This window comes from Neopelma chrysocephalum, unplaced genomic scaffold, assembly GCF_003984885.1.
Source record: "Neopelma chrysocephalum unplaced genomic scaffold, ASM398488v2 Primary Assembly neopelma1_74, whole genome shotgun sequence".
Taxonomy (NCBI): Eukaryota; Metazoa; Chordata; class Aves; order Passeriformes; family Pipridae; genus Neopelma; species Neopelma chrysocephalum.
Genome location: NW_020897735.1, coordinates 10058872 through 10077538, shown reverse-complemented (window position 1 = coordinate 10077538; position 18667 = coordinate 10058872). Strand labels below are relative to the sequence as shown.

The 18667-nt window shown below is 50.3% G+C and overlaps 1 protein-coding gene across 2 annotated transcripts in view; it reads right to left on the bottom strand.

Annotated features, from left to right (window-relative positions):
* The window catches only part of MVB12B (multivesicular body subunit 12B), a 61596-nt gene that overhangs the window by 37874 nt on the left and 5055 nt on the right, over positions 1–18667 (bottom strand). Inside the window, exons 2-7 of one of the 2 annotated variants that reach the window (XM_027687483.1) lie at positions 14077–14194; positions 12921–13043; positions 8554–8661; positions 5505–5601; positions 2502–2631; positions 2094–2216 (exon numbers count right to left, since the gene is read on the bottom strand). In XM_027687483.1, the coding sequence (XP_027543284.1) occupies positions 2094–2216; positions 2502–2631; positions 5505–5601; positions 8554–8661; positions 12921–13031 (569 nt within the window). In that variant the 5' untranslated portion in view covers positions 13032–13043; positions 14077–14194. Of the gene's footprint in view, positions 1–2093; positions 2217–2501; positions 2632–5504; positions 5602–8553; positions 8662–12920; positions 13044–13739; positions 14047–14076; positions 14195–18667 lie in introns of those variants that run through there. The other variant, XM_027687482.1, reaches the window with a different exon arrangement.

Below are 18667 nucleotides of genomic sequence, written 5' to 3'. Positions count from 1 at the left end.
TCTCCCTCAGCACTGAGGCAGCTTCAGAACAACTCACTGCTGTTCCTGTCAGGATAAATCCACATGGAACAAAACAGCAAATTGGCTGCCAGTGTCATCTCCTCTCTCTACGGTGAGGTAAAAATAAGAGGTTACTTGTGACTACAATCTTTCACAAACACTGTGTTGAGCAACTCACCACATTGCTGATAAAGTATTAAAAGAGGCTTTCAAGTAGTCTGTGTTCCCTGTAATAATGAAATATTTGCAGGATGCACCTTTATATACATTTATATTTCTTAAAAAATATATTGGATAATAAATAATCAGAGTAAAAAAACCAGACATGAAAGATGCTTTGAATGATCAGGCTGGTGGTGTAAAAGTTACCTGTAAATCACACACAGGGTGTGAGAGTGGAGCTGGCTACAGACAGGTGGGTTTTACTAGGAAGCATTAATGTAACATTCAATTATTCCACTGCACACTGGCTGGTTTAACTCAGCCAAATTAGAATACATTTTATATTGACTATTTTGACATTTGCTTTATTTGGCAAGTAAAACAAAACTGATCCAATTTCCTTGGAGCCATTGTAAACCATAAACTGTACAACAAGAGGTTATAAAATATATAAGCCTTGTAAACACTTCAGACTGTCACTGATGCTCTGAGCTCTAATTTTGGCCCTGTTTCCAACAGCTCTGACACTGTTCTGCAGCCTTCCCTGCTCAGCCATAAAGTGACCCTTCTGCACTCAGTGATTAAGCACTGCCATTGACATTCTCTTGCTATGTTAATTTTTTTTTAATTGTGGAAATCTGCCCAGACAGGAATTTCTTGCTGACAGAAAAAGAAGATCTGTGCTTTAAAATCAAGACATCTTTCTCTCTGATCTCACATGGCCTGGGCTGGCCTCTAGCTTGTGTCCAGCAGAACTTCAGAAAAATGTCTCAAGTGTACACACCTGCCTTAAAAAGACACCTGATATCTTTTTGGGGAGCATTTTACAGCAGTTTAAAAGCATAACTCTGAAATGATCTGTAAATCAAGACTCCAAAGGATGTGAGCAATTTCCATCCATGTGATACAATGACCTTCGTAACAATGACCTTTGATTACCCTGGAATTTCTCTCCTCTGTCTCTTTTGAAATTCCAGCTCTCAACAGTTCCTGTAATACTCTAAAGGTACCTGCAGTGTACCAAATGCCTGGTGCAAAAATACAAGTTCTTCTAATGAAGCAAAAGCCCAAAGGGACCGTGGAGAACACGCAGTGCCCAGCAATGGCCTGGCCCCACTCAGTCCATGAGCCTCAGCAGCAGGACCCTGACTCACCCTGGGTGCTGTGCTTTCACAGGGAATCAATGCCAGGGGTGCAAAGTGCTCAGTTCAACCTCTGCCTGGGATGGTTTGGGGCTTAACACCACGGTTTGGCCCGGAGAAATCCAGCAAGTAAGCTGTCAATACAAGACTACTGGCATATGCAAACATACACACCAGCACCTCCGTTCATACACACACACAAACATGGTCCATAACACAGGAGAACAGCCCAGACAGACCCCGTGCCAGCCCCTGCCCAGCACTGCTGCTCCCACCAGTCACCACGAGATGAGTGGGGCTCGTGTCAGCTGCACCACTGGAGCTCAGCAGTAAGGTCCAACAAAATAAAAATCCAAGAGCCAGCACTTCAAACCATGAGTGGACTGATCTGGAGATGTGCAAAACTTGTTTCCCTAATAAAGTCTGTATGAATGCTCCTCCCTCCCTCTGCTCAAGGAGGGCAATTGGCCTGGCTGCAGCTCTGGCCCACTCATACATGTTGGAAACCACAACATCCTGCATAGTTTGAAGCAAAGGAAAGGTGCAGTTTGCTGTTTCCCTTCCTCTGCAGGCTTTTTTTTTTCTTCTAGCTTCTCCATCCACGTGTCTTTACACAATGACAGACAAAGGAACCTCCAGCAGGCGAATACTTCAACAGCAGCACATTCCCTCATCGTGCCACAATCATTCCACAGGAATGCAGTGCCCTGGTCTTGGTTTCTCAGGCAAGGTTAGTAACCACACACCACACAGCATCAAGCAGGAATGGCTGGAATGCAGAACACCTACCTTGGCAGGTTGGGAGCAGGGGTGGAAGCCGGTGCTGGGGCAGGAGGGGCCGCGGGCTGTGCGGGGTCGTGGTTGCGGGGCACTCTGCCCATCCGGTACCAAATGCCCATGCTGTTCAGCTCCCTGGGGAACCAGCACAGAAGGATCAGTGCCACAAACAAATGCTGCATGAGCATCAAGCACTGACGTGTTTCACAAACACCTCAGTCAGTGAGAGCCAGTCTAACTGAAAAAAAGAGAATGAATTAATTCCTGCATTAAACTCAGCAACACTTGTACTCACTTGGACTTTTCTAAGGACAAGCTTCAGCTCTTACAAACTACTGCTCAGTACCTACAGGAACACAGGGTGCATTGCCTTGGTACAACTGAATTTACAACAACAGCCTTGGAGTGAGGGTTACTCACCCTATGAACGTGTACTGAGGAGGGGCCTGTTTAGATCTTCCCAGGATTCGGATATCACAGATGGCTGCCTCTGTAGAATCTCGAGGGATGAATTTAATGCATAGCCTCTTCTTTCTGAAAGCTATTTCTTCTGGAAAAACAATGCAGAACACAGGGTGTGTTTTATGCAAGATTAGGGTATAATGTTATTTATTGCCTCTCAACATATTAGGCAGATAATTATGGTAAGAACTGGTGCCAAAGAACACACATGTCAGCAAACCAGTCAGTGCAGTGCCATTCAGTGAGGAATGTTTCATCAGGAGATGTGTTATGGGCACCACAATAACCAGATCTCCTTTTGCCCTCCAGTTCCACATGCCTCTTGCACTCCCTCGCTCCTTCCCAGGTAATGTTTGCCTCACTGGCCTGGGCAGATGTACCTATACATTCCTCTCACAAGCATTCTCTCTAGGAATGTCCCTGGAAGCACAACTGGTCAGTTCACTCTGTCAATTGCTTCCAATCAGTCATCCCCACCACGAGGAGGGGCAGGCAGAGCCCACCGTGCAGAGAGGTCGAGGGTAAGAGCTGTCTGCCCAAACCTCACACATCCCAAGTGTTAGTGACACCTCCTGATGCAGGCAGCAGGCATGGAAATGATACTCCCACAGTGTTTGCCCTGGTTCTTCATAAGGACAAACCAGATTCACAAAGCAAAACTGCCAAGACCTCCAATGAGGCAGCTGTGCTGCTCTGCCCTGTGCTCTGGGGGTGTGAACCTGCTGCACAGCCCTCTCTGTTACGTGTCATGGAGCAATTCCACTTGCTTCCATGTTATCCATCACCTAAAACTCAAGCCCATCAAAGTTCAGGCTTATCTGTATAATGAATTCACATATCTGCAGGCTGTCTGTCTGCATGCAGACACAATCCACAGCCAGCTCTGGGGCAGTCTGTGGCCACAGGTGGCACTGGCACAGAGAGACAGATTCACAGTGCTTGGAAACCACTGCTCCAGCTCACCCTAAGGAGGCTCAGGGTGACCCAGTGAGGTTCCTGTTTGGATGCAGGCACTTGGAAGGCAGGACACAAGTCTACTGATCAACTGAAAATCTAAAGAGCAGATGCTGAATGAAAATCTGGAAACAACCAGCAACTACAAACAAGTGCCTGCAAAACAAAAACCCTTCAGCTTAATATGAATAAATATCTTCTAACTTAAAATAATGCTCTCACTCCAACAGATGGCAAGCAGCCCTGTCTCTGTAGGCTCCTCCTGTTTTGTAATCCACACCTTGGGAGAAGAGCAATCCATCCCAGCCTCTGGAATGTGCTGCTGCACCAGCATCACTAACTGTACAGACAGTGTGAGGTGTGCCAATACAGCATCTGTGCATGCAGCTTGCAGTTACAGTGCTGCTTTTGGAGATGGTAAATACCTGCATCCCTGAAGTTTAGTTCTTACCCTGATTTGAAAAACCAGGGCATCTGTTTGAAGTGCCTAAAACTGATTTTAGGAGCCCAGGGTTTAAGGCTTCCGCACCTGAAAATTTTCTCAGGACCTAGTAAGGAGTACTGTATTAAATATATTTACTGCAAGTCAGCTGCCACTTTGAGAGGAACACAGAGACACCTGTAACTTCAAATCTAACTCTGAACAAAATCAGTGCCTCTTATTTGACTTTCTCTACAAGTACAAAGCTGAGTATTTGCTTTTGTCTGTGCTCTCTTTCACACTTGGCTGGAGTCTGCAGTCTCCAGCAAATGTGGCTTAGGAGCTGGATTCAGTAGTTACACATGCTTAGCCAGAGTTAATTTTAAGTAAACCTATTATAAACAGTCAATCGAAGTGTGTTCATTCATGCCCACAGAGGCAGAGATATGCACTGCTTCCTTGGCACAGGCAGTGCCTCTGCTCTACAGACTGTGGGGTGACAACCCAATGCATTTCAAATCAGTAACAAAGCCCCCTTGCACCCTTCCACCAGGACTTTCACAGAAACTGCAGCAGCACACAGTAAGGCCCAGCACTCCCAAGAGCAAGTAGGATAAGCCAATAACTCTCACACCACATGTGCCCAGGAATTCTCGAGGGGCAGGGAGTGACCCAGGGGAATGGGCTGCAGAGCCTTTGCTTCCAGGTGACAGGTTCCAACCAGAACCAGATTGCAGCGACTAAAAAAACCATCCTCCAATGCTGCAGCCCCAGATTCCCTGCAAAGCAGGCCCATGTAACCCCTTTCTGCTCGTTCCTAGGCTGGATTTCATCACTGACACACTAGGACAGCCCTGCTGTGATCAGCAGCTGCACACTGAGCACCAGCGCTGGTGTCCTGCCATCCCCTCACACTCCGCTCCCAGAGGGCTCATCCCCTGCCAGCCCCACGCCCTCGGTGCCCGCTGCAGAGCACAGGGCTGGCACCAGACACAGCTCCAGCAGCCGCTGCCTCGAGTCCCAGGGGAGCTGAACGCACTGTTTGGGAACTGCTCACTTAACTGCTGCAGTGAAGCGGTTCTGCCTTGCAGAAATGAGACTGGTATTCCCCCTGGACACTGCACTTGTGCCTTCTCTCAGCAAGCACAAACATATCTCACCCCCCTCAGCACCACCTGGCAGGACATGGGCCCTCGTTCGCTCAGGGTGGGAGATGCAGAGTGGGTGAGCACGAACACAGCACCACAAGCACACCCCCTTCCTCTCAGTGCATTTGTGAACACCCTTCTGCTCCTGCTAGGCCCAGTCCACTCTTCAAAATGAAAAAATAAACTCTCTTTTCCTGCCTCAAAGCCGTGGGGCTCCAGCAGGAGAATGGAGACAGCCAGGCAGTCCCATTAAACAGCCTGAGGAGTCCAGGGAAACCAAACTGCTTCACTGCAGCCCAGAGCTGCCCCTACACAGGCATATGTCAATCCAGAGAGCAGCAGTGCCAAAAGCAACCCTCTGCTTGGGACACAGCCCTCCATGGCCTGGGGCACAGCCCTCCTCCACAGAACAGGAGGCAAGAACAGATATCAACTCACGTGTATCGATGGTCTCCTGGATGGGAATGAAGCCCACAGGTAAAGTGTCCTTGATATCAATGAGCTTCATATCAACCAAGACATTGCCTAAATGACTCTTTGGAGAGAAAAAAGAAACACGTGATTATGACAAGGTCACCAGAATCAAACCCAGCTTCTCCCCCCTGCTGAACCACAGATGCCTTGTCCAAGCACCTTGGTAAGATGGTACCAAGCCAACCCTTGCAATGGTCCCCTCTGAAGGAACCAGACAACGACTGACTAGGAGATACTTTCAGCATTCAAGATTTTAACACTTCATCCACTGCCATGCTTCCAGATATTTGGAAGCACAACCAAATTCTCTGCCTTGGAAAACTGCAGTTCAAAGTACCACCTCCACCAACTCATCCACTGAGCTGGTCACCTCAGTTCTTAGACACTCTACACCTACAACAGCAACAGCAGAAAGCATCACAGGATGATGGCTCATGCAGACACAGCCAAAATTATTACGTGCATTAGCTAATTAGTACTGAACAGACATGGTTCTAGCTCCAAACAGCACGGGCCATTTGGAATGAAGAACTTCATTTGGAGTCCATGTGAATTCTGAACTCATGCCTCATCCTATTAATCAAGGCTTGAAGAGCTCAGAGCACAATTCAAAGTGACAGCCTCCACAATGGTTTGGAGACCAGATTTTTTTTGCAGTTCTCATTAAAGCCAGCACTGCTGCCAATACTCTGGGTTCACGTATGGAAGAAGAACACACTTCAGCTACTGCACAGCCCTTACAAACAGAAATGCAATACAGAACAACTAAAATTTCATCCCAAGCCATCAAACCATATCAGTGAGTTTTACTGTTACTGGCTGCTAAGTATCTCCTTTAGTTTTTATCTGGCAGAGATTTTCAGGCAAACCTCTACTCTCTGATTATTCCACTGAACTATTTAAAAACATATTTAAATTTGCAGGCTCTGAAATAAGTGTTTATTTTTTGGAGGTCCTGCATTTTATGGTCAGCTCCTCAGCAGGAGGGCCAGCACACCTGCAGCCCTGTCCCACCAGACACGAGTGTGGCACGTCCTGTGCTCATGTAAAGAGGCCGAGGTTGGGCAGCCCCACACACCTCTGACCCTGCACGGCCAGGGCAGCTCAGAGCAATGCTGGGTGCTGCCAAGCCTGAATGTGTCAGTTAACACGGCCCTGGCACAGCAAACGGCAGATGAAGTGGTTGCTGCTGATTCATCTTTCATGTTTTATTTATCCAAGCTGTCTGGCTGTGTTACATCAGTGGCAACTTTCAGCTGAACCACCAATCACTCTTCCACCGGCAGCAGACAGGTAGGAGAGGTGCCTGAGAGGAGTTCAGTAGCTACTGGAAACCTGGGAGTGAGCACTGATGCTCTGCCACGTGCACAGGAGAAAAGGGGACAAAGCCCCCTGCTTGTGAGACCCACCATCTGGGACCTCCCCACCATGACTCTCAAATACAGCAACAGCCTTGTAATCCTCGGATATTGTTAACTGTTGAGAATGATGACTCTTCTAAAGAGACACTGCAGACTGGCTCTGCCATAACCCAGGTAACTGAGGTGCATTAACTCTGCTAACTACAACATGTTCTTCAGTTCCCAGTTCTTCAGAGTTCCCAGTGTTTTGGTAAACACAAAAAACCCCTGAATGTAAAACTTTCAACCCAAAGTGCAGAAACACATCAGTGCCCATGGGAGAAGGAGCCTCTCCCCTCCCCTCCTTCTGGACGAGGGAATCGAGGCCCTTTAACTCTCGGAGGTTTTCAACAGGGCAGTATATCACATTCCCTGTGGCCAGAGAGGGCTGAGTGGCAGGGAAGCTCTTGCTTTAATTCACGCCTTATCAATATGAGGAAGGTACTCTCAAATCACACCAAGCCCAGGGTTCCTGCCAAAAGCCCAAAAGGCACCAGCTGAGGATATTTACACTGTCTCTGCAGCCAGCAGCTGCTACTGTCCTGTAATTATTTCTGACAACATCACATTTCAGGTAGCCACAGATACACCTAATATTCCTATCAGCAGAAACCTTTCTGTTTAATAGCCTCCCTGCCTATTCTGGGGCTGTTATTCCTGTGACTGCATGTACTCCAGAATGAAAAGCACAATTATTGTCCATCTACTCCAGGAAGCGATATCTAGAGGCAGGCAGGGAAGCAGATGGAATAAAGGTCAAGTGCTGGGAACTGGTAGCCCCAGGCTCTCCTGTCAGGACCCATGAGCAGCCTCTGAAGCCGCCGTCACTTTTCTCTTCCCACTGCGGTGAAAGCACAAGTACAAAATGGTACCTCCAGCTCCTGACAACTGAGTCTCTGTGAATATCCAAGCCACGACCAAAGGCAAGATTACCCACTAGATGGAGTGCATTCATTGCAGAAGTCAATAGTTCCCCCAGAAAAGAGGAAGTTTTCACACAAGCCTCAACCAGAACCACAGCAGAACGCATCAGGCCCTCGCTGCACAGCCTCCTCTCCTCCACAGAAGTGTGGGCAGACAACTGCCACTAATCACAAAATAACTTACGCTTAATACTCACATCAGATTAAAACAATATAGCAGCATATGCACAGTGTGGGCACGTTTTCAAGAATCGCAGCAAAAACAACAAAGAAAGCAAGCTAATCCTGCAAGAAAATATCCGGGATGCCCCAGGAGTCAGAAACTAACATTTCCCTCACCAACACCACCTCCAGGTTTTGTTTTTCAAGGTAATTTGGGTTAGAAATCCATCATGACCATGAATGTGCAGTGCCCACTGCTGCAGCAGGAAACATGAGTGTGAGGGGCTGCTGAAATGCAAACGTTCCCTTTTCTGCTGCTTTTATTGCAGATTTTGTCAGCAATTTCTTTCCATGAGGAACACAGACAAAATGCAAATATCCTGCCATTGCAGTTTGCCTCCTGACTCACCCAAACTCAGCGAAACGCCTGCTTGAATTATAATTGGCTCCATAAAATGAATCATCTTATGGGTAAGAGCATACCAGGCACAGATGCAAATCATGCAGATACTCAGCAAACAGACTTACATTTTCTTTTGAAAATGATCTGGTGAAGCACAGGTACCGTGTGACCTTGGATTTAAATAAGCCATCTTTCCAGAGGTCAGCATCCAAGCCATCTGCTGTTTGTGCAACCTGCAAAGAAGAGACAGAGGGAGAGAGGAGACGTGAGCTAAGATAAAGTTAATATATGTGCAGTACTTCTTCCTCAGACCTCTCCTAATTAACAGCAGCCCGAACTCTCACAGCATCTCATTAGTTTCTTCACAAGGTGCAGCACAAAGAACTTCCAAGAGGAGGTATAAAAGCAAGTTCTAAAAATGATGTCTCTTGGGAGCCCCTTGATTAAAGATGCTCTGACAAAGGCTACTCTAATGAGGAAACAGCAACTTGGGTTACAGTCTCCAAACAATAGTTTGGAAAAGTCAGCACATTGAGGCTCTCATTACCACCCTCCATGCAAGGGCACACCAGGCACGCTGCGAGGGTCTGTGGAGACAGAGCACAGAAACTGCCCCATCTCCAGACAATTTTCACAGAAAGCCATCAAGGAATTCTGGTTTCAGGCCAAAAAGCTGCTTCCAGCAGACGAGGAAAGCCCCAGTCACTGGTGGATTTTAGCAGCAGTGAGGATGCACCCTGCAAACACCCGTCTGCAATGACACCTCACGTGCAGTCAAAGGGACACGGACACGGCAGGGAAGGGAACGGGCACCGCACCCTCCACGGACCAGACACGGCACGAGCAGGAGGAGACCTGGGAGCTGACTCCAGGAGTGGGCAGGAGGCAGCACTGTATGCTGGGAAAGGGATCTGCTCTCAGCAGCAGGGCACTCTCCCCACACAGCACAGCCTGGTTAGAGCTCCAGTCCCAAAAGGTTTTTTGTCAAGTAAGAGAGGAGACAAGGCAGCAAACACAAGGAGAAGGGTGGCAGAAACAAGATTACCCCACCAGACTGACACCTGACCAATGTCTCCCAAGAGGAGACTCCAGCACAGTCCGAAGCTCCGCAGAAGCACAGCTTAACTTCTTCCTAATGTCTCTCAGATGGGGCAAACTGCTCCACTGCAGCTCTTCCAAGTCTAATCTCACCGAGTGAGCCCTTGGTGCCAGAGCAGCCCGATAACAAAGAGCTGACATTTGTTGCCACTGTTTGCACCCACGTTTAGCTGAGTGGAGACTGCACAGGGCATAGGAAGCAAGAGCTGTGTGCTGACAAGGCCCCTGATTATTGCAAGTACGGGAGAGAGACATGTGTTCACGCTCTGATCCAAGCAGGGAAGTGCACTGGCTGCTCCCCACATTTCAGCAGCCCCAGCTCAGCTCAAGCCCTTGTACAACACACAGCTTTTGTATTCAGGCCTCTGCAAAGAAACATGCCTGATTTTTAAACAGTCACATTTTAGAATAGGATTTTGCTGGGATTTTTTTCCTTATTTGAATTCCTTGAATTCAGCTCTTTCCTGAAGTGCTAGTTTAGGAACATGTAAAATCCACATGCATCTCCCTCCCCTACAGGTAGAGTCAGTCCTGCTGAAAATATATTCAGAAAATAATCTGCTTGGGAAAACTGCTGGCATATAGGGATGGTCAGCTTGAACTCCAGCCCTTGTGAGAAATGGTTTGAGGGACTTGACCTAGATTTCATCACTTTGTTCATTAATATGGTTCAAGTTCTTTGTGCTAGCCATTTTTGTTAAGATGCTCAAAAATCAACAAGCAGCAACAGATTCATGTGCAACTCCAAAACTGGTGCTACACAACTTGCTGTCAAATGAACTTTTTATCTGACTTCTGTAAGCTTGAGGAAATTCACATGACTTACAACAATAGCACATTTTTGAGGTGGACATATATCACTTCAATTGATAACATCTCTACCATTCACTGCTCAGGGCACAGCTAGATCACAGCTGTCCAAGGCATCTGAAGGGCCCCTGCACTGGCACTGTTAACCCTCTGGAGAGAGGCCTGCCACTGTCACAGTCCAAATTAACGATAAATAAACCTAAAAACCTCCAACCCACACCACATCCATTTTTAGGAACAGCCCTGCCATTCTAACATATCAAATATCTAATTCTAGTTGCTGAAATGCAACAGTCACAGGCAACATCCCCAGCAATGAGCCCTGAGTGCTCTGCTCTGCCTCATCCTGCTGAAGACTTTTTCCAAGCCTGGAGAATGCAAACATGCACCAACTTGTCAGAAAACTCACGGGGAGAGAAAACAGAGCAATATAAAACAGGAAAATTCTTGCATCACCTGCTGGGCTCCCACAAGCGAGGAGGATGCCCTGCACCCCTGGAAGCAGTGCCATGCCTGGGCAGTGTGCCCTTGGGACAGGAGCCGAGGGCAGACACCCCAGGACAGGCAGGACAGGCAGCCCCAGCTCGCCCAGTCCTCCCTTGGCTCAGAGGCAAGGAACGTGTCAGACAGACCACACGGCTCCAGCACTGGGCACACAGTGCACCAGGCACAAGAAACAGTCCTTCTCCTCACGGAGCTGAGGGAAGTCACTCCTTACCCACGTGCTACAAACAGATGGACCTGACAGAGTGACACACAGTAAGGAAGCTGCCCCCAGCCCACCCCCTCCAAGTGCTGCACAGCAATCAGAGTAGGTTACTGCTACCACAGCCAGGCCTTTGGAAAGCAGGCCCTCTAAACCTCCTGCCCCACAGGGTGATAAGCTGCTCCAGTGGAGTCAGGGCTGTTCCTGCTCCCACACAGCCCTGGGTGAGCAGCTCACTCGGGAGCTGCCCAGAGCAAACCCCACCAAGGAGCTGGCGTTCAGCCTGAAGCAAAGAACACAGGAACCACACCTCTCTCCTACCCCAGGCTCCTGCCTCCCACCTCTCCTCCCCACCCAGACAGACCTGCCAGTCTGGTCAGGTTTTCAGGAATCTAAGTTCAGGCACACTCTGTACATTTTGGCAAAATCAAGTCTTTGGTCCTTCAGTTGTAAAAAGGCCTGGCCAGTCATTCAAAGAGCCAGTAACGCATTTGATTTTTAAACAGACACAAAGGCAATGGAGATTCCAGAGGAATTAAAAAACTATTGGGGGAAAAAAACCTGTGGCCCATTTGCCAAGACACCCCCAGGCAGCAGAACCAGAGCAAAGGCAGCTCCTCGCTGTGCCCCGAGGAGAGAGCGACCCACATTCACCAGCATTATTACACCAGCACCGTAATTGGATTAAGCCACAGGAAGATTCTTTTATCTTGTTTAGTTTGAACTGCAGCTCCCCATTAAGCCACAGACAGGCTATCTGGGGTGAGCGCTCTCTCTGCCCAGCCACTTAGGCAAAATGCAATTCTGTTATCACAACTCTCACGCTGTCCCATGCTCCTTTATCAGGGCAAGCAGCTAATTACACAGCCTGGCTCACACAGGTAATGAGCAGTCAGAAAAATACAGAAAATGCAAAAAACCTCCCAGGTCTTTAAGGCACCTTTTCACAATTCCCCCCCTTCTTCCCACAGCCCATGTCCACAGTCACGGCAGCCTGATCCATTTTCTTCCTTCACACTGAACAAGGGATGCAATGATCCAGCAATGAAGAGCTGTGAGCAAAGCCTCAAGACAGCTGGTTTCCACTCCCACCACGCAAGCTGTGCAGCTCTGGATACCCAAGGTGTGATGTAGCACAGTTGGAGCAGAACACACAGAAAGGCAAGCAGGCTAAATCTTCCTCTATAGACCCGAGCAAGGTCAGCATTTTCTGGTATTTCACAGTTTGGGACACTAATCTATGGGGAGAAATATCCTGCTGCTGGTTACACAGCAACTAATCCAAAGAACAGGCAGCTGTTAAACAGTGACCTCCCTTTATCCACACACATTCATCTCTGCTGTATCCAGCCGCCTTTTCCTGCTGCCAGTCTCCTGCCAAACCTTAGTTTAGAGGTTTGCATTCTGCCCATCAAAATCATCCTTGCAATTTCATCTGGATGCAACACTCTTTGCTTCCCATTCTGGAGCTTCTCATCATCATTGTGCAGTGTTGATATTTGGGATTAAACAGCTGATGAGGGATCCATTTATGCAGAGATATAATTTGTGCAATACTTAGGACTCCTTCAGGATGAATATTACCAGGATTATTAAATTTGCATGCCACAGTGGCCAGCTGTTTCTGAAAATCCCTCCTCCAGGTAATTAAGCTCCTCTGGAGTGGCAGAGGAGTGCACAATTGCACCCACAACCCTCCACTGAGGGGAAGCACTAAGTGCTGTGGGCTGAAAGGTGGGCAGCTGGCTACCAAATGACTTCTCACAGCACCATCTGAAGTCAAGCTCTCTCTGGAAGAGATGCTGTTTCCCAGCAAAGTAAAGCCTCGTCAGTGCAGACACAAGCAGCAGCAGCAGCAGCTCAAACAGCTCTACTTACTACATCATATCCCGTGGGTGCTCGGCTCCGGGAGGCGACCACACCAACGCCTGTGATGGGATCCATGGGCAGCTCGGGCAAGGCATCAGAGAGGTCTCGCACCTCAGGCATTATGGACTGATTCTGGAAGAAAGGAGCAGAATTAAAGGGCTGCTGGGCAGCACACCCCAGCAGAAGCCAGAGCACCAACAGCCCACATGCATGCCACAGTGCCTGTGCTGACACACCAGACGGCCAAGGTGAACACAGGATTAGGCCAGACACACCTTCTGCACTTTCATTTGCTTTTGATAAGAGGGTACATTTGTGCAATGCCAAATAGTTTTGGAATTTGGGCTGGCAGCCTCTGAGACTCATTTTGTTGCTTCCATGGGCTGGTCTCCATCTAGCAATGATGGCAAAACCCAATATCTTCCCTCCCAAGCAGAGAACAAATTTCAACCCCAAGGCGGGCTGGTTGAAGCAGCTCTGTCATTTTAAGCAGAAAGAATTCTGCTCCTAATGGCTTCAGAGGGAGGCTTTTCACCCACTATGGGTGTTAAGACATGCTGTGGGTTCCCCCACAAGTCTTCAGTCCCATCACACCCCCCAGAGCCAGACCATTTTCACAGAGCAGCACAGATGTCTCTGGCACTGGATGCAGAACTGCACCGGCCGCAGGGAGCCTCGACACCAGGAAACACAGAGGAAGCACAGGGTGGGCTGGTGCAAAGCAGACAGAGGCCTTGAGGAGGCCTGAGCATCTTCCAAAAGGGACACATCACCAAGAACGTCAGGGGAGGGAGATACGCAGAGGGGACAAAAGCAGGTAAGACCAACCAATTTCGGAGAGATGCTGTTGCAGGAAGCAGGAGAAGAGGACAAGAGAGGTGCTGAAACAAGTCGCTGAGGAGGAGGATGGGAAAAGGTGCCACTGCCTCAGCATGTGGTCTCCTGCAGAGGCAGCCAGTTAGGGCAAGTCTTCTCTGGCTTTCAGACAGGAATGCCCCAGGAAACCGCCCCCCACGCACCCTGAGATAAAAGGGCAGTGCTTTGTGTAAACAAGCATCACTGCTGCAGCCAGACAAGCCGTGAACCAGCACTGCCTAATTCAATTCCCTCATCAGAGCAATCAAACCCCAGCGTTTCTGGGCCATGGAGAAGGCTGGTTACTTACTGCTTCTAGAAAAGGCAGAGGTGAGTGCTGGTGCCAGTGGGACCTGGGTTTACACTTCACAGTGCCCAGTCTGAACAAACATCGTGCTGCAGGCAATAAGAAAGAGCAAGTCTGGGCCCTATGTAAATAATAATAATGTCACATGAACAGCCAGTCCACTTAAGTCCAAAACAACAGATACTAGTGACCAGTAATGGTGCAAACACCATTGCTGAACCAAACAGAGAGGAGAGCTCTGCTTTGGCACCTGGACACCCATCCAGCACGCACAGAGCAAAGCAAACCTTCTTTGTACCCAACACAGCCCAAGGCTCCAAAGCACAGCCTGAGCTGCAGGGGTTCACCCTCCTCTCCCAGCAGGCTCCCTGTCCTCAGGGCAGGCAAGGAGCACAGGACCCCATGGCAGGAACACTGGAGGCACTGGCACAGCCCCAACAGACCCCACACTGCTGCCTGCGCTGCCCCACCGGTTCGGCCGGATGCCTTGCAAATAATCCAGAGCCCATTGCCTAAAATGTGCAGCATGGAACAAACACATATGAATTTAACAAAGAGATTACAATCTGTTCTTCATGCACGTTTTCTGAAACTTTTCCAAGTCGCTCTCAATAGTGCCATGACTTGTTACTACACATGGGGAGGAGCTGGGAGATAATGAATGCTGATGCAAGCTTCTCTTAGGCCATTTTGAAGCAAAACCCAGGTAAGTGACGATATTCCCCAGCATGCTCAGAACACCGCACGGCAGGTTCCAACACAGCTGCAGCCACATTGCAGGGAAGCAGATCTGCTCCCCCAGCCTCCACCTGATGAGGTGCTGGCTTGCTCCACAAAGGCAGGGGAGCAGGGGTAGCTGGATGGCACAGACATGTCACCTCAGGGAGGGAAGCAGAGGGTCTGTGTACCACCCTCTCAGGCCCTGGGAGAGCTCACGCAGGCAGAGAGCCCCAGAATTGCCTCCTCGTTCCCAGCAGTGACGGCATGAACGAGGCTAATGTGGGCCAGGGACCTGCTGCTGAATGCTGCCCAGGCCCCATCTCGCCACCCTGGGGCCTGCTGCAGGGAGCCCCAGCAGGAACACAAGCAGCAGTCGGGTCAGCCTGGGCAAGGCTGAGGACAGGGCCCTGAGCATCCATGGCATCAGAGTGGAAAGGCTGGTGGGTGGCCCTGCCAACAGCACGGTGCTGCAGAGCAGCCCCCTCTGCCTGCCCGCACCTCGTCCTCAGTGAAGAAGGGCACCTTTGTGGGAGCCATTTTGGGCTCCACTCGGCACAGAAGGGGGAGGGGAAACGGCATCAATCCTCACTTTGTGACAGCTCACACAAAGCCCCTCTCTGGCAGCGCTGGGCACGGGGCTTTCCTCGCCAGGGCGGAAGCCACAGGGTGACGTGGTGGCACCGGCACAGGGCCCCGAGCAGCACCCGCTGCAGCCCCGGCCGAGCTGCCCACACCCAGCGAGCCCAGCACCTTCCTCTGCCTGGTGCTCAGACCACAGCCCGTGCCCACAGCTGGCAGGGACAGTGGGCAGAGCACCTGCCCAGACAGCAAACCTGCCGGGGCCACCGCAGCACGGGCAGGCTCTGCCACGCCAGGCCAGCCATGCGGGTGGCACTGAGGATGCATCTGGAACAGATATGGAGAAGCAGCAATCAGTTTGCACACTGGGATAAATGTTTTTGTGAACTCTGTGCAGGTCAGAGGGGAGTCTCTGGCTCGGCAATCACACAGATGATTAGTTGCAGTGCACTTCTCCCCCAGGGCGCCAAAGTTTGGTTTCTTTTCTATCGTGCCTTTGAACTTAAAAAAAAAACCCAAACAAACAAACAGTGAAAGATGAGATTAAATTAAGGAGCAGGATTCTATAAATACTCCTATTAGGCAGCTTGTTATTTTAATGAAGTTCTCTCTAAACAAGGTGAGTTTGACCTGTATGCCCACCTACCATCACCGTGGCTGCGCACTCAGCCCAGGAGATGGCCCATCCCCAGTGCACTAAGCTGTGTGTGCCTGGCTCTGCTCGAGGGCCTGCACGCACTGCTCGCTGCAAGGTTATTCTGGGAACAGCCCAAAACAGTAAGAACATTTTTCCCATTAGCTGGGAGCAGGCTCCCTGGAGGTCGTTCTGAGCTGTGGGGCCACATCCAGTCTCCAGCATGCCCTGGCAGTCAGGGAAGCCGGATGTGAGCTCTGGGGCAGGAAGAGGTTTCAAAACACTGTGGGGCCGCTTGGACAAAGCCAGCAGGGAAAGGATGTGCCTCCACCAGAGAAAGTGTCCATGCACACTACCAGCCCCAGCCCCAAGCAGCACGCAGCAGAGCTGCTTAGGATGGCTGCAGGATGAGACACATAAGATGCACTCCTGGCACGCAGCCTCGCCACTGCTGGCTCCATCCCAAATGCTTCCCACCCCCCTGAACCGGCCCTACCACGGGGCAGGAGGCATGGGGTCCCAGGGTGTAGGAGAGGCCCTCAAGGACTCTGCCAGGCTGTGCTACAGCCTTCTTCCCACAGCCCACATCCACAGTCACACACACCTCCCCTTCTCCCAGCACCACCAAGTTTGTCTGTTTACATCCTCTTCACTTGCTCTCTCCCATTTTCTTGCTAGTTCATCTGCCTTTATTAGTTTATCCCAGGCATACTTTTCTGCTGGCTCCACTGAGGTGACTGACCACACACAATGCTGGGCTTTGGCTGGGACACATACACAGAAGAACATGCCTTCAGAAATGAATGCATTATTGTGAGTTTCTAGAGCATATTTTGCTCTCAGTATTCCTTTTCAACAAGTTCAACAAGTTGAAGAGCTGGTGGGTACATGATCAGATCAGGCCTTTGGATGCATTTGCTACAGAAACATCACGTTGCCAGCACAGCAGGTCAAGCTCTGAAGTTAAATAGTCAGGACTTAGAGGGAGAATGGTCTTATTGTTTCTTCCTCCAACTACAAGCCCTGCACTTTGACACTGACTTGCTCTTCCCACAGGCAGAGAAGTACGAGCTAAGGCAAAACTGGAAAAAAATTATCAACTAGCTTGCTGAGGCCCTGCAGTCTGTGGGAAGTGGTCCCATCAAACCAAAGCAGACACGCTGCTTCAACCCTTGCCTGTCTGCTCAGCCTGTCACTCCATCCCTCTGCCAAGGCAGGGATACTGCTGGCACAGCGCTCTGCTCCGGAGTCACACCACTCCACTCCCCTGGGCCTCCCACCATGTCCGGGAACAGGACAAAGCCCCAGCCAACTTTCTATTTCTGTTCATGGAATAGGACACAGTTTCAGAAAAACAAGAGCGCACAGTGAGACTGAGGGGTCAGGGCCCCAAAGGCCACCATCCCAAACGGGCAGAATTTCAATGCCACGTTTTGCTCCCATCGAAGGCACATCTGGAATCACCCCCACGCCCAGGCTCCCATAAGAGACACCTGCCCAGCATCAGCCACAAAATCTACACATTGAGACTGAATAGGATGGAAACGGGAACTGAAGTCACAGTATGAGCAAAACTGAGACCCTGTATTGCTTCACAGCACTTCTAACTATGGACACACATCTGTGAAGAGTGTTTCCATACACAGATGACCTTGCATCAGGGCAGCAAAACATAAATGACATTCAGTTCAGTTATTTCTATCTTGGCACAGATATGAACCTGGGGACTACAGGCACCCTTGGGCCTGGGATTCACTTTGTCAGGGCAGCACACAGTACAAGAGAGAGATGTGTGCTTTATTTCACACCTCCAGAAACTCAGGCTAAGCCTTCATCTAGTAGCTAAGGCCATCTCAGCTAACAGTGACAGGGATGACACAGTCAATCTACCACACAACACACAGACTCCCTGAAGTACAGGTGAGCATGTTCTCATGCAGTTAAAATAAAACACAAGATGGAGAAACCCAAGCTTTAGCCCGAGCAGCTGCACACCTCCTGACGCCCGGCCTGTCGGGTTTCAGCGTTACTGTGACCAAGCCAAGAATGCCCCAGCTCTGGGAACGCACAGAAAACACCGAAGCTTGGTGCACTTCTGAAAACCTCTCCAGAAACTTCTGACTGAGCTCGCAATCCTTGATGATGCAGGCGGTGAGTACACAAGACAAAGGCAGCTCTGTGTCGCTGCTCCAGCAGCGCTGTAAAGCGTGAGCCTGTATCACACCTCCAGCCACGCACCCAGCACAGGTGAGAAAAGGGCAGTCGGGCGGACCCACGCCGCAAACACTTGTAGCAGAAAACCACGCAAAACACAGGGGAATTTGTTATCTTCTCTAACCGTCACCAGCAAGAATTCACATTAAATTCTAGAGCAGGTCAAGGTCACCGGCTCTGCCCCACGGCTGGCCGCCGACGCCGCTCCTGCAGCCGACCCAGCTCCGGCGGAGCCGCCGGGTCTCACGGAGGCCACCGGGGCGCTCCGGGCCGGGCCCAGGCGCGGGGTCCCGGCGAGGCCCGGCCCCGGCAGCCTCGGCCCGGGGCGCTCCCGCCGCCCCTGCGCCGCCCCGGGTGGTTCGGCCCGCCCGCCCCGCGGCCGAGGGAGCGCCCGTGCCCACAGCTGGCAGGGACAGTCCCGCCGCTCGTCCCCCGGGAGACGCGATC